Source organism: Uranotaenia lowii, chromosome 1 (genome assembly GCF_029784155.1).
Source record: "Uranotaenia lowii strain MFRU-FL chromosome 1, ASM2978415v1, whole genome shotgun sequence".
In the NCBI taxonomy this organism is placed as follows: domain Eukaryota; kingdom Metazoa; phylum Arthropoda; class Insecta; order Diptera; family Culicidae; genus Uranotaenia; species Uranotaenia lowii.
The window spans coordinates 100433196-100448127 of record NC_073691.1 but is presented as its reverse complement, the minus strand read 5'-3'; the positions used below and the strand labels follow the sequence as shown (position 1 = coordinate 100448127).

Genomic DNA, 14932 nt, shown 5'->3' with positions numbered 1-14932 from the left:
TGGGATTACACACTCATAAAAAAAGCTATTCGCCTTATTTAAAAAATTAAATTTAACTTCACAAAAATAAGAAAAATGAAAAGGAGATCATATTTTCGGATGTAAAATAAAGAGTTTAACGCATTTATGTGATAATCTGGATTTGTTTACAGTTGGCGCATTCGCCGTATTCAAAATTCGATACCGATATGTTTTTATAGATTTTGCGCGCATTGACCAAATTTTTACTTTTCAGATGTTTCGGAAAAGGACTGAACACGATTTGTTGACGGAGAAAGTGGACGAAAATCAACCGGCTGAGAGTTTATTCCCAGGTGATACCCTTTTCGTGACCCAATCACTTCATCAGCTGGTTCGGTTAGTAGGAAGGAACGCATACCGAAACCCGTCCGAATGCTAGTAGATGGTGTTTGGTGTTGGAAAGAAGAGCAAGATAAAAAAAACAATTAGCTTAACTTTCTGTATTTTGTAGATTTCATCAAACATTATTATTTGAAAATAAATGAATAATGAATTAGAACACGTTATTTTATTCTTTGCTATAACGAAACTAAAACAATTTAGGAACTTCAGGAAGAGGTTGATCCTCATCAGAAGGAAACGATTCTGTGAATGAACTGTTCAAGGATTTGCTTTTTTAGCACCGCGTCTTTCGATTTGCGACAAATTAATAATAATTCGATGAGAAATCAATCCCGAATCATCGATATTTCATGGGATTGTTGAGGCCGGAAACTTTACAGTACAGCTAGATGAAGTTGACGATTTAATTATTGTAGAGTTTATATCTTCTCTGAAAACATGGCCACGAAACAACAGTTCTGTCACCCAGGAAAGGAAGGTATGTTTCTTGCTGCAAATAATCCGTTCAAGGGGGGAATTTATCTTCAAATCGCACCAAACGACCCAAGCAACCAAAATTCCCTTAAAAAGGTTCCATAGAAGCTTAATCAGCTCTCGTTTGTGTCTGAAGATAATGCTAATCAGCCCAAAATTTAAGTTCTTAAAGCTACTTTCAAGTTCGTTTAGGGGGCTGTAGAGAACGCTATTCAGCTTCTAAGAGAATGTCAAGAAACTTCTACGCACCGAAAAAAAAATCCAATTGACAGATTGCTCTGACAACCACATGTCAGATTGCTAGGTTGCCGGTCTATCATGGTCTATCTCATTGATTTTAATTATATTGTTTTGATTACAAAAGCTGCTTACACGCCTAGAGAATTGAACCGCTGCTCTCTAGGTTGCAATGAAACTCACCAGCCTCTCGACCAATCCAGCAATAGCTAATTGCCACTGTAATGATTAGTATTTAAACTTCTGTCATTTGAGATGATTGAGTGGGTTGGTCAATAGAAGGTACCTTATTTCGTTCAAAGGACTTTCAGTACACAATATGAATCATAACAAAAATTCGCATCATCAAAAATTTATTCGAATATCTTATTTAACATTTATAAGAAAAATTCGAAAAAATCTCGAATTCCATTTGTAAATATCAGTACAGATATAAACAAAACAAATACCATGACAAGAAATTGACAGACATTTTTGACATGTCGCTCAGAATTCCCATATAGGTTCTTTAAAACACCTTCAAGTATCTTAATGGTGCGCTTTAGAATGTTACGCGAACGTTATCGACCTTCTTGAAGAACATTTTTGACATGTCGCTTAGAATTCCCATATAGGTTCTTTAAAACACCTTCAAGTATCTTAATGGTGCGCTTTAGAATGTTAAGCGAACGTTATCGACCTTCTTGAAAAACATTTTTGACATGTCGCTTAGATTTCCCATACAGGTTCTTTAAAACGCCTTCAAGTATCTTAATCGTGCGTTTTGGAATGTAACGCGAACGTTATCGACCTTCTTGAAAGAAGTTCCATTAAAAGCGCTTAGAAGTTCTGTTATCGATAGTTTAACCTTTCAAAGGGCGATGGAAGTTCCTGAGTAACTTTTACGCGACAAGAGTCACCTGAGGTTCCCGTAATACATTTTTTCAGCCAAATGTGAACTTCGGAGTTCGGAGTTAAGTAAAAACGCGACTTTTGGTTGCTTGGGGAGTCGGAGGGTAGATTTTTTCGTTGCCACTGCAACAACTATTCTTTGTTTACATTTTGCTCGGATTGGAAATGTCATTCCGCTTTGGTTTTGTTCAAGACATTTTGGACTTTGTCAAGTGAAGCGCGAATGTTTCGGTTGTTATAAAGAGGTTTTGAAATTGCTTTTTAGCGGACTTTAAAACCCGTATATAAAAGTGAGCTAAAATTGGCATGGTGTTTTATAAGGTGGTTATATAGTTGTTGTGTAGCAATCCTACAGTAAATTTATATAATGGTCTTTCAAAAATACGCTTTACGGCATTTAGCGCCCTTTCAATACCCTTATTAAACCAACCCTATTTCTTATAAAGCAATTTGGAGTTTAAAATGTTGCTTGGGATAGAATACCACGTGTTCGGGTGTCTCGTCCACGTCACCGCATATTAGGCAGACCGGCGAGGCCGCATGTCCGAACCTGTGGTGATACTTCATGAAGCTTCCATGACCAGTCAGGAATTGCGTCATGTAGAAATCCACTTCGCCATGCTTTCTCTCCATCCACTCTTTGATGTTTGGGATCAAACGATGGGTCCACCTCCCTTTTTCCGAGCTGTCCCACAGCTGCTGCCAGTTAGCCATGGAGCTATGTCTGGCTCGTGTTCTCACGTTTTGCATGCCTCTATTTTCGTAGCAATATGAGTCCTCCACCAACAAAACCGAGATGGGCATGACTCCCGCTACAACGCATGCAGCCTCCGACGAAACGGTGCGGTATGCACTGATGACCCGCAAATTCATTCGCCTCTGTACACTGTTCAGCTTCTGCTGGTTACACTGGATGTTAAGACCAGATTTCCAGGCCGCCCCTCCATATCGAAGGATTGACGAAACTACACTCGAAATTATCCTTCGCTGACTACTTCGGATCCCCGAGTTGTTCGTCATTATCCTCGTGAGTGCGGCCGTTGCTGTTGCCGCCTTCTTGCACACATACTCAACGTGGTTTTTAAAGCTGAGCCGGTCGTCAATCATCACACCCAAATATTTAAGCTCACGCTTTGATTCGATAGTGCATGATCCAACTGTAATCCTGCCTGTTTGCGGCGAAATCAGGTTTGATATCAGGACCATTTCGGTTTTGTGGTGAGCCAACTGCAAACTTTTGGAGTGCATCCAGCTCTCTACCGCATCTACAGCCTCTGAAGCTCTTAGCTGGACGATTTCTGTAGAGTAACTCGTCGCTAGTAGCACGACATCGTCCGCGAAACCAACCAACTTTACTCCCTCTGGCAGGCTCAATGTCAGCACCTCATCATACGTAATATTCCATAGAACCGGGCCCAGTATCGACCCTTGCGGTACTCCAGCTGTAACATCCATTTCCTGAAATCCTTCGCTCGTCATGTATAGAAGCTTGCGGTTCTGGAAATAGCTTTCCACTAATTTGTAGAGATATTTCGGTATCCTCATTTTTATAAGTGAAGAAGCAATCGCTGCCCAGCTGACACTATTGAAGGCGTTACGCACGTCCAATGTTACTACCCAAGTAACCATAAGCACTAAAGCTTTGCATTTGTATAGCACTAAATTAGCAAACTGAAGGCCACAAAGCTATACATCAGCATACGTTATGCTTTGTAGCTCTATATCTGCAAATCAAATGCCCCTTCGCTCTTTATAAGCATATCAAATACTTCAATGCACTAAAGTGGAAAATGAATAACTTCACAGCACTGTATCAGCATTATAAGAAGCTAATATCATGCAAAAAAAAATTAGCGTGAATAAATAAGTAAATCGATTTTTGCGTGTAGAGTTTGATAGAAAAACATTGTTTTGTTTACATTTTCGTCGATTTGATCGGTCGGTCTCGGTTTTAAATTTGTATATTTTCTTTCAATCCAAATGAATCGCGGTAATTGGAAAAAAATTTTGAAAAGTGGATCCTATCGGAGACTGCTAAATAAGTATAAAAATGGTGATACCGATACAAAAAAATTCAAAATTAGATCCACAATCGGGATCAAATCGGGAAAATTGTGTGGCCGTAAAAATCGTCTTGTCAAGAAACCAACGGAAACGGATAGTTCGGAAGATAGATTGCTGCTGCCAGCATTCCACGAAGACTCTTCAAAAATATGTGAAGTGAACACTGAAGAACTTTTTCGAATGGAAGAGAACCGGCTTGAAGAAGAAAGCGATTATTACAGCCCGGACGATGGTGAATCAAGCGAGGATGAAGACTCCACTTGCTCTGACACTTTGGTCGAATTTCTTCGGAACTGGAGTATCAAGTACAATGTCCCGCATCGAACTCTGAAGCCACTGCTAACCAGGCTCAACTCTCAAGACTTTTCCATTCCAAAAGATCCACGAAAACTTCTCTCGACGTCCAGATTTGAAGCCGATATTTATGATATTCAAGGAGGAAAGTACTGGCATAACGGAATAGGTAAGAAATAATAGTATTTAAAATATAGTTTATAAAACTGATTTCAATTTCAGGAGTTTGTTTGCAATCATCATTCGGCAATTTGAACAAAAATCGAACTATAGACATCAATGTCAATATCGATGGATTACCCTTATATAACAATGGAACAGAGCAAGTATGGCCAATTCTGTTTAATGTTGCCCATCATCCGGAAATTTCACCTTTGGTCATAGGAATTTACGAAGGGAAAACAAAACCTGGCAATATAGAAGAGTTTTTAGAACCTTTTGTTGAAGAGGCGGTTCAAATTTTGAAAAACGGAATCATCATCAACAATTTCCTCTTAGAGATTCGGATTCGAGCTTTTATTTGCGATTCTCCTGCTCGTGCGTTTGTTAAAGGTTTGGTCAAAAATAATATTCAAATCATCATTCATTTTTGACAAAAAAAATTAATGAGTCTTTGTTTACAGGTGTTGTCAACTTCAATTCAAAGCATGGATGCTTGAAATGTTGTACCATCGGTGAATATTCCACTTCCATGAGAACCAATGTTTTCCCCCAAACATTTGCACCACAACGCACAGATAAGGATTTCCGAGATGGATTGTACGAAGAGCATTACCAAAAGAAACGAATAGCAGGAAGCAATCAAACAGTAAAAATCTCCTCACCAATTTTAAAATTGCCTATTGATATGATCGAAGATTTCATCGTGGCTGATTCGTTACACCTTTTGCATTTAGGGGTAATGAAAAAACTGCTTAAAAATTACACGGTTGGTAATAATGGAAAAAGATGGAATTCCTACGAAAAAAGCATGATATCATCGAAGCTCAATTGTATCAGACTACCAATCGAAATACATCGTGCAGTTCGCAGCATAGAGAGTTTGTCTCACTGGAAGGCAACTGAATGTGCCACATTTCTGCATTATGTTGGAATTAGTCTGTTGGATCAATCGTTAGATTCAGAACACTTTGAAAACTCCCTTTGTTTATTTTGTGCAACTACAATTTGTTCAAGTGATAACTACCACGATCTGTTAGGTGTAGCTCAAACGATGTTCGAAAAATTTATAATCAATTATGAGTCATTTTTTGGGTCAATTACTAGCAATTTGCATAATTTAGTACACGTCGTTGAAGAAGTTAAAAGGTTTGGATCACTTCCCTCGATTTCCTCATATCCTTTTGAAAATTACTTGTACAAAATCAAACAAATGGTACGATCTGGGAAGCTGCCTTTAAATCAAATTATAAATCGACTATCAGAGCAAAATTCTTTAAAATCTTCTTCGAAAATTTCTCAAGAGCAGTATCCGATGCTTAGTTGTTTCGATGCAAAATCAGTATACTACGAACGAGTCAAATTAGCAACCGGTTTTACATTACGCAACAGGTTCGAAGATCAATGGTTTTTGACGGATGATCAGTCCATAATCGCTTTTAAAAATGCATCTAAGATAGGTATAGTTGGATCGAAGCTTGCTGAATACACGTATCTTTTCGAAACGCCAATGTGTTCGAAAATAATAAGGACGTACAAATCATATAATGTATCGAGGTTTGAAGAAGAAAAACTTTATTGTTATGAATCAGTATTTTGTAAGTTAGTGGCAGTTACCGTTGATAAGAGAACCACATTTACACCTCTATTGCATACTCTACCCAAATGTTCTCAATGATTGAAATTTTCTTATTGATGATTTTATAATAAAAATAACTAAAAGCATCTTATTTGACTTTTATTTTATTTAGATTCGCATTGAAGTATAAAAAAAACATCAACAAAGTTATTCGGTGTCCAGGAACTCCACTTCGAGACTTTGTCCCGCATATTCCTCATCAACCGGGTCATCAGCTTCTGATGATTCGTACCTTGGATCCTCGAGTCCATCTTCAGCGATATTAAGGCGTGGATTTTCCTTGTTGCGAGCAACCGATGCTCGTAATCCTTCCCACTGCGTTGATCGCTGTTTCGCATTTCGAAGGCACCGGTGCAGAAATTTAATACATTCATTAAATGTAAAATTCTTATCGGAAAAAAGCACCACTTGGAAAAACAATTGCATAATATTATCATATTTCTGGAACGCTATTTTATTTGAAACAAGTCCTCCTCGTTGACCTCTGCGAATTCCTGTCCACGAGCAGTCTACGAGAAAACTGCGTCCGAAAAAAAGATCTACTAGGCCAAGGCAAACAGTCCCTCCTTCGCCAATAAATTTGTCCTTACCATGTAGTCTGCCAAGGGTTTTAACCGTTTTTTCAACAAATTCCATATCTCGTGCGTTGGTTTCCATTTCTTCCAGTGAATCAAGCGAATTGACAGGATCGAAGATTTTAAAATTAACTCCAACATTATCATGGTTAGAATTGTCTAACACATTTGCGGCCAAAATATCAATCTTCGCATTGACTTGACATAGCAGTGAAATGCATCGCTTTAGATTTTCTTTGTCATTTCTATTTGCTTCAAAAAGTTGATCAACTTTTTGGTTGACCACTTCCAAATCCGCTTCAATGTCTACAGTTTTGGTGGATGTTTGAGTCGATGCGTCAATTTGCAGTTCCAGGTCAAACGCTTCCGTTTTCAACCTTTTAGGTCCCATCATTGAGCTGAAAAAAAATTAAGTCTTTCCGTTAAACTAAAAAAATTGAATGTATTTAATTTATATCATTAAAACTCAAAATTATATTTTTAATGGTTCTAACTGCATTTATGATTTTTTATCGTTTTCATGACAATGAAGGTTGGCGAAAATAGAAACTTAAGACAACAATATTATGCATTTCGAAAGAAACCATAATGAAATTCGTACTTACGATTGTTTTTCCAGGTTTCTCGTTTTTCTATTCAAATTTCCGTCAATCCGCAGGATAAAAATGTAAAAGTCCAGATTTTTTACGTTGAAGCAAACAATTTATTCAAGAGATGCCAGATTCAATGATCTTTTTCTAGAAGTTGCCAGTTTTATGTTATTTTTTCATAAATTCTGACTTAGTGCAAAACGAATGCAGATTTGAAGCGCCAGCATAAAAGTCGATTTAAATAGCCCTAATTGCGCATGATTTTGTAAGATTCACGATAGGTCAATGAGAAGAGGCACAGAGAAATCTTAAGCAGATTGAGGTTGTGAGTTCGATTCCCGATCCGGTCACCAGGAAAAGTTTGCAGTCATCGGAAACATAAATATGGAATGAAACAAATGACCATCCTCCCTGAGAAAAAAGTGCCTTCGAAATGAGAAAGGGCTGACTAAGGGGAAATGGAAGATTGTATTTATTTTTGTTTTTTTTTGCATAATCCAAGTACCTTGAATGATTTTTTCCCATCAAGCATCAAAAGAAAATATAGAGACCAATATCGTGCTTGATGTATCAAATGAGCATCTGACAGTTCTTGAAGCCCTATATCAGAATTGAATAATGCTTTATTAGTGCTTATTTTTTCAGCACTATAACTGCATTTAATTTCGCCAACTCTTGCTCACAGAGCTATATTAGTGCAAAAAATTGTGCTCTATAGTAGACTTTAGAGCAAAGAGAGTGCTTGTTTTTTGTGCTTATGGTTACTTGGGTACCGCACAAAAACGGTCCCATCTTCTCTTCTTGAGCACAAAAACGGTCCCATCTTCTCTTCTTGAGTCTGGCTTTATCAGCCGTTTCGATGACAGTTCGAATGGCGTCGACTGTGCATCGCCCTTTTCGAAAGCCGAATTGATTGTTGGACAGTCCGCCTTCACCCTCGGTGTACCGCTGGATACGATTCAAGATCACCTTTTCCAGAATCTTTCCAACCGTATCCAGTAGGCATATTGGCCTGTATGCCGATGGGTTCCCCAATGGCTTTCCTGGTTTGGGCAGCAGAACCAGCTTCTGTCGTTTCCAAATATCTGGAAACATCCTTTCCTCTATACAAATTTGCAGTGACGATCGGAACATTTCAGGAAATTCCATAATCGCGGTCTTAACTGCAATGTTCGGGATACCATCTGGACCCGGAGCCTTTTCCAGCTGAAGGGATTTGGCGATGTCCCGCAGTTCCTCCAACGATATTAACTCTTCATCGCTCGTATCCCAGTCGCACGGGACTTGCGGCCAGCTATTAATAATATGATGAGGAAACAGCTCTCTCGTTATTTCCCTCAGTTTGTTGGGGCACATTTCAGGTGGTGTGCTACCGCTTTTGTTTTTTGCCATGACTATCCTGTAGGCATCGCCCCATGGTCGGTCATTGGCATCAAGACAAAGTTTCCTTAGCATAGGTTTCTTTTCGCATTTTTGAAAAGCGGCCTCCCGCATAGATGAGGATTGTAACCACACGATTTCTTAAATAGTCAAACGACGATTTGATGAAGCGTAAAAAAACGTTTACCAAACGATTATTCGAGCTGTGAAATGCATTAGTTGAAACGTGAATTTCAAATTCACAGTATTTTTAATATGTCGTTAGGTTATGTAATTGTTAAAAACTGTTAAAACACTTGTATGGAAGAACTGTCGTACAAACAGTTCGGTTAAGGTTCAAGAACCAATTGTGCAAAACGTTTTGAGATCATCAAGCTGTAACCGTTATGGTTATTTTGAGAAGCTGGCAAACCTAAACGTTTAAGTTGAAAGTTCCGTAATAATTTGACTTTACTTTATTCCAACGCTAAGCAAACCGTTTTAGGAACTGTTCGCTGAGAGAGCACGCACACAAACGCAAAATTTTGTTTCATGCATATGGGAATTTTTCGGATAAGATTGGAGAAACATTTCAATTTCATTAATTTATTGAATCACTTATTAATATCACAAACTAACTTGCCCAAGATTTACATTCTTATGCTGCATCCTCCTCCTCATTTCGCTCAGCAGCACTTTCCGGGGCAAGCAATCCATGCGCGGAGTAAAACTGGGGGTTCCGGCAGCGCTACCTAAAACATGAGAAACGGGATCTTAGGATTTGTTTTGAAAATTATTATAATTTCTACATACCTGGTACAATGTCATTGGAATTTTAATTCCTATAATGTCCCGGTACCGTCGTGCCGATTGCATCTCCTCGATTTCCTAAAAGAAAATCGATCGCGGCGAGCGAGGCTGAGGTGAAAATTTTCCGGCGTAGCAAACAAAACAAACGAGTATGTGACAGTGGTGCCAAGTTCAATGTTTTATCAATATTTTGCACAGATATTGAGAAACAAAATTATTAATAAATAAATTACAGAAGCAGTTTTGTTTGTTCAAGAAAAGAATAGTAACTAATGAATGTTATGAAAATGAAAATATACTAATAATTCAATTTAGAAATTTCGTTTAATTCCAATGAAAGTTTTGAATCGATGGTGTTATACACAACGCAAACGCGAACTGTTTCTATGTCGCATGTTTGCATCTATATGGTGACCTCATAAAAAAACTACCATAGTCCTTGCTTAAAACAAAAAACGTTTTTATTTACGCTCATATTTATCTTATATGAAGTCACTTAAGCCGTTGTTAAAATATGTAGCTTCAAAGTTTAATGAGTATCATTGAAACTATAGTACATATACTCTATTGAGTTAGACTCGTACGCGTCTGTTCTCCATGTTAGGGGCGGCGTGCGGAGTGCAACAACGTCCTGGTGGTGTTCGGGACCCAAAACAGCAACATCACGACGGTCCTCCTGCGAGATAGTGGGGTTAGCTGCGGGCCTTGCGAGCCTGTGACTACTAAAAAAACATAAGCAACGAATAACGAACAAATGAGTTAGACTCGTATCAGAATATAACAGAAATCTTAAATGTGTACTGATATCCGTGTAAAACCATCTGGCATCTTTGACCGGCGTTTTGTTCGTTTTTATGTGTGTATGACAGAAAGAATGGACGGTATGGATAAAGGTTCAAGATCATTTCTACGATTAAAGGTAAATTGCAGGAAATCGTTCATACCAATCTATCACCTTTCCAGATACCATCACCTTTTATCATGAACGTTCATGTTTAGTTCTTATCGTTGTCGAAGTAAAGTTCAACAGAACATCTGCGTTTACATGGACAATCACTATTTCTGAAATCGTAGATGTATCGTATAAACTGTTTGAGATATAGTTTTTTAGTATGCGGGCTACGCTCGTCTCTCTCCATTTGAGTTCGTGCTCTCTGCATGTTTCGTCTAGCGCGACGGCAGGTGGCACGCAAATTCGCGATTTCCTCAGTCCACCAATAAACTGGTGGATGTGGGTTTCTACGATTAACTCTCCTCGTCATTGCTGCGTCACAAGCACGTGTGAGTACTTTCGTCAGGTTTTCCGCCGACAAGTTTGACAGGTTTTGCTCCCACTTCAAAACCTCGACGAAGACATTCCGGTCAAATTGTTGTGTCCTCCAGCGTCGTTCACCTGTCATTACCTCTCCTCTGACTGACTGTGCACTTTCACCCACACGATAACGGATCGCAAAGTGGTCGCTATGAGTGTAGTCTTCGCTCACCCTCCAATTACTTGCCCATCTGGGACTAGCAAATGTGATATCTATAATCGATTCACGTCCCTCTCTATGGTAGGTTCTAGTATTACCTACGTTCGCCAGGTCCACATTCAGCCTTGCAAGTGCTTCAAGTAAACTCCGTCCTCTGGCGTTCGTATGGGAACTACCCCATTCCTGGGCCCACGCATTGAAATCCCCCGCGATAATAACGGGGCTTCGGCCTGTGAGCAAATTGACTATCCTATCCATCGTAGCGCTAAACTTCTCCAAGGTCCACCTCGGTGGAGCGTAGCAGCTACAGAAGAAGATTCCATTGACTTTGGCTATCACAAAGCCTTCCTCATTTGATGTGACCACTTCTTGTATGGAAAACTTTCCTGTCACCCCTATTGCGGCCAGTTTGGCACTATCGGTCACCCAATTTGTGCCATTCAGGGCCCTTAAATAGGGGTCTGCTACTAACGCAATGTCTAGCTTCTCTTCCACCGCCATCTGTCGCAGAAGCTGTTGTGCTTCGTGACAGTGGTTGAGGTTGATTTGTATTACTTCCAAGCCCTTGGTATCGCTGCTAGCGCCTTTTGGTAGGCAGAGCACCTTGGGTTGCCAGTTACATGGTCACCAGTGCAGATAAGACACTTCGCCGTCTTACTGCAGCTAGTCGCTATGTGGCCGGATTCTCCGCACCCCCAGCATAATCCTCGTCTGTCAACTCCCTTGCAGTCAAACGACTTGTGGCCGTACTCCATGCATCGAAAGCATACCTCTGGTTGCTGGGAGATGGTTATCTGACAAACTGACCATCCCACTTTTAGCCGCCTGCACTCGAGTGCTGCGTTGGCTGCTACCACCGGAAGCCTCACAATCGCAACCTGTGTTCCGAATCTAGGAGGACCCTGTCTCAATCGGATAGAGATCTGATCTTCGCCGATCTTACACTGGTCAACTAGCGCTTGTGACGGAGGCTTACCGTAGACGAAGCTACGAAATGAATAACGCTCGAAAACTTTAAATTTGAGTTTAGTTTATAATTTTTGCAACATTTTTCACCCACATTTCCCCCATAGCATTTTCATTCAGATTCTATTGAACTTACGGCATCCTCCATGAAGGCGCTGCAGCGCACTGAGCGGCCACGAAGCTTTTCATTCTCTGCCTTGGTGTGGGCAAACCTCCTCTCGCCGCCTCCGGCATCATGCCCCAAATTATTTTACCGATGCCTCCGCTGGTACGCCGACCACAGATGCAGTCGAGTAGTGCCGTTGATGATAAATGGCCCAATGCCACAGTTGATTCGATGATGGCAGGTGCAGTCGAAGATTGCAGTCGAAACTGCCGATGATGATACGTGGCCAAATGCCACAGTCGATTCCACGATCGCAGGTCCAGCCGAAAAGTGCAGTCGAGGCTGCCTATGATGCTGAGTGGCCAAACACAGCAAAAAAATCTGAATCCTTAACAACACTGAAATTGAAAAACCTTTAATATTACATGACGTCGAACGCGATTTGTTGATGTAAATTTACAGATTGAAAAAAGTTGAATCCATAATAGCACTGAATTCGAAGGACATGAATATTACATGACACGGAATGCGATTATTTGATGTAAATTTCCATCACATATGATGTAAATAAAAAGAAGCATCACAAATGACGGAATTTTCAGTGCGAATTAAATATTACACGTCTTAAATATTTACATGTCTTCCAAATTTTACACGTCTGTTGAAATTCATAGACGTGTAATATTCAACTCGCTCTGAAAATTCCATCATATGTGTTGCTCCTTTTTCGTTACATCATATGTGATGTAATTTTACAAATGTTTTTGGTCATACACAATTCTTAACAACACTGAATAAGAAATTTCTTAAAATTACACGTCATGGAATGTGATGACGACATTGAATTTGTGTTTAATCAATATTACAAACACTGAACATGATAATGTCATGTAAAATTATGAACTATCAAGAACAGGACCATAGACAAATGTAAACAAAGTGTCAAGTCAAGTCGTGCACCAAAGTTTAAGCAGTTTTCCCGCGAGTGAGGTTCCCGGAGATCTTCGTGAAGCAGGGATGCGGTTCCGGAAGCGGCTCCACGTAAATCAACTTAGGATCCGGGGAAGAAAGTAAAAGGGTGAAGTGAATCCTAATAAAAAAAATGTTTGCTAAAAAATGTTTGTCGCTAAGTAAAATAAATTAAATTAGTTTTAAAAAGGTTTAATTTTTATGAAGAGATGAGAAAATTCCATTGTTGAATCATATAAACAAAAAAAAAACAAAATTAATTCCAATTGGAAAGTTTCCCTTTCAATATTCAGTGAGATTATAACCCCCTTCCTGTGATAAGGTCTTGAACCGATTATTCACAGCGTAGAGTACCGTTATATCTAAAAAGTTGTGTTTTAAATTTTCAAAGTGTATCTGTCAAGCCAGTAATGTTTTAGTATTAGTGTTGTTCATTTGTATGCTATACACGCAAAATGAACCAACATCGTGTTTTACACAAAAATGTTCATCTGGTTCATGTTTATTTTCAAAGTGTGAGTGAAGCTTTAGCACTGATTGGAATGTGCTCGCTTCATCGGCCATTTTAAGTTCAATTGCAGCAGCCGGAAGGACTATGCTAGCTCCCGGAATAAGGTAAGAAACATTGCATTAGTTAACATTATGCATTACTATTCTATTCAAACATGACTTTCTAGATCTAATTTAATCTTTCTTTTAATTTCAGATCACGATTTCGGACCACATCGGAATCGTCCAGCGGTGACCGGGTAAGTTTTATAAAATATAAAAAAAATAAAATATAAAAAGATAAAATGGCGTCGCAAGTGATGGAATAAGGTCATCATCAGACTTTCTGACCTAATTTCCGAAAGTTTGCGGAAAACGCAACGAAGGTTTTAATCTTTTATTGTGTGAGGTGATTTTTCTTTTTAAATTTATCTCATTGTTTTTATATTTCAGGGTTTGCTAGTGTCCTCAACCCAACCGGCTATTGGGTTGACCTTCCTGTGCACTCGGCTGGACGTTGCGCGTACCCTTGTGACGTGGAAGAGGTGCTGGTGGAAGCAAATAACGACCATTAGCAGGATGGTTCCGGTAGCGAATAGCCCCTCCAGCAGGCATCTTTCATCGATTATCATTTATTTTACTATCAGAAGAAGCACTTCCGAAAGCAAACGGTCGCCCGGCTAGGTAAAAAACATCCCAACTCGGCCACCGTCGAATAGGTTTAAGGAATGAAATCGGTAAGCATATTTATTATAAATTTAATTTAGGTTTTTTTTTCGAAAATTCTAAATTATTTTAGCTGTTTCCAACACCTTTCTGGATTTTGGATTTTCCTGGTTCATCGTGGTGACGTGGTGCACAATCTAGAGGAATTCAAACGAGCAATCAAGGTGGTAATACTGGCTTTACCAGATCCGGGCAAGGAAAAATATGTTGGCTGTGAGTCGTACTTTTTAAACAATATAATCGGTGGCTCTAGGAAATCATCGCCGAAGTTTGCTTTGTTGTTTGACGGAAATAATCTTCGAAACCGTGATGGTCTGTTCTCGTTTCACCCGCAGACCTACAGCAACGTGTTACTCATCCTGCTGGATACAATTTTGGATTTCAGTTTCCAAGACATTGCAATTCAGCATGAAATGAGCGCCGATCGAAAGCTAATTGATTTGGCGGCGGAATTCTTTGCTTCACATTCAGCCGACTCACGGGACATTTTGGCGTATTGCTGAGCTGCTTTGATTCAGGCGCTCGGGTCTCTAACTTGCAACGAAGCTGGTATAAGATCGCTGGAGCAGCACTAACACGAGCCTTGTTACGGCCCTACGAGAATCGAACCTGAGGACAGAGCAACTGGTTACTGTTGCGATTTCAGCTTGGTGATGGTTTCGCTTATAGAGAGTTCAGATAACCCTGCGTTTGGCAAGCTCGCAAGCAGCCCATGCGATACTGGGTTTGTAACGAAAACGGAACTCACA

General features: G+C 39.6%; 1 protein-coding gene and 1 long non-coding RNA gene across 4 annotated transcripts; one reads left to right on the top strand and one right to left on the bottom strand.

Annotated features, from left to right (window-relative positions):
* The first annotated feature begins 3549 nt into the window (after positions 1 to 3549).
* Positions 3550 to 6199, top strand: LOC129739699 (uncharacterized). Of its 3 annotated transcripts, XM_055731199.1 has the most exons (4): positions 4472 to 4492; positions 4546 to 4649; positions 4708 to 4875; positions 4947 to 6199. In XM_055731199.1, the coding sequence occupies exon 4, from the start codon at positions 5015 to 5017 to the stop codon at positions 6158 to 6160; it is 1146 nt and encodes a 381-aa protein (XP_055587174.1). In that variant the 5' UTR covers positions 4472 to 4492; positions 4546 to 4649; positions 4708 to 4875; positions 4947 to 5014; the 3' UTR covers positions 6161 to 6199. The 3 variants fall into 3 exon arrangements, with proteins under 3 accessions (XP_055587173.1, XP_055587175.1, XP_055587174.1); XM_055731198.1 differs by having other exon boundaries at positions 3550 to 4492; positions 4546 to 4875; XM_055731200.1 differs by lacking the exon at positions 4947 to 6199 and having other exon boundaries at positions 3550 to 4492; positions 4708 to 4779.
* A 3036-nt stretch (positions 6200 to 9235) lies between these two features.
* On the bottom strand, positions 9236 to 9607 carry LOC129738117 (uncharacterized). Its single transcript, XR_008735488.1, has 2 exons — positions 9459 to 9607; positions 9236 to 9397 (listed from the first exon to the last, which is right to left on the bottom strand). It is a non-coding gene; the product is annotated as an uncharacterized LOC129738117 (long non-coding RNA).
* Positions 9608 to 14932: the final 5325 nt, after the last annotated feature.

What these genes read in the sequence shown, in the direction of transcription:
- LOC129739699 (XM_055731198.1), top strand. Translation starts at nt 3,946, where the DNA reads ATGAATCGCGGTAATTGGAAAAAAATTTTGAAAAGTGGATCCTATCGG. An exon ending in GTACTGGCATAACGGAATAG is followed by an intron (nt 4,493 to 4,545) that starts GTAAGAAATAAT and finishes TTTCAATTTCAG; the next exon opens with GAGTTTGTTTGCAATCATCA. An exon ending in TGCTCGTGCGTTTGTTAAAG is followed by an intron (nt 4,876 to 4,946) that starts GTTTGGTCAAAA and finishes CTTTGTTTACAG; the next exon opens with GTGTTGTCAACTTCAATTCA.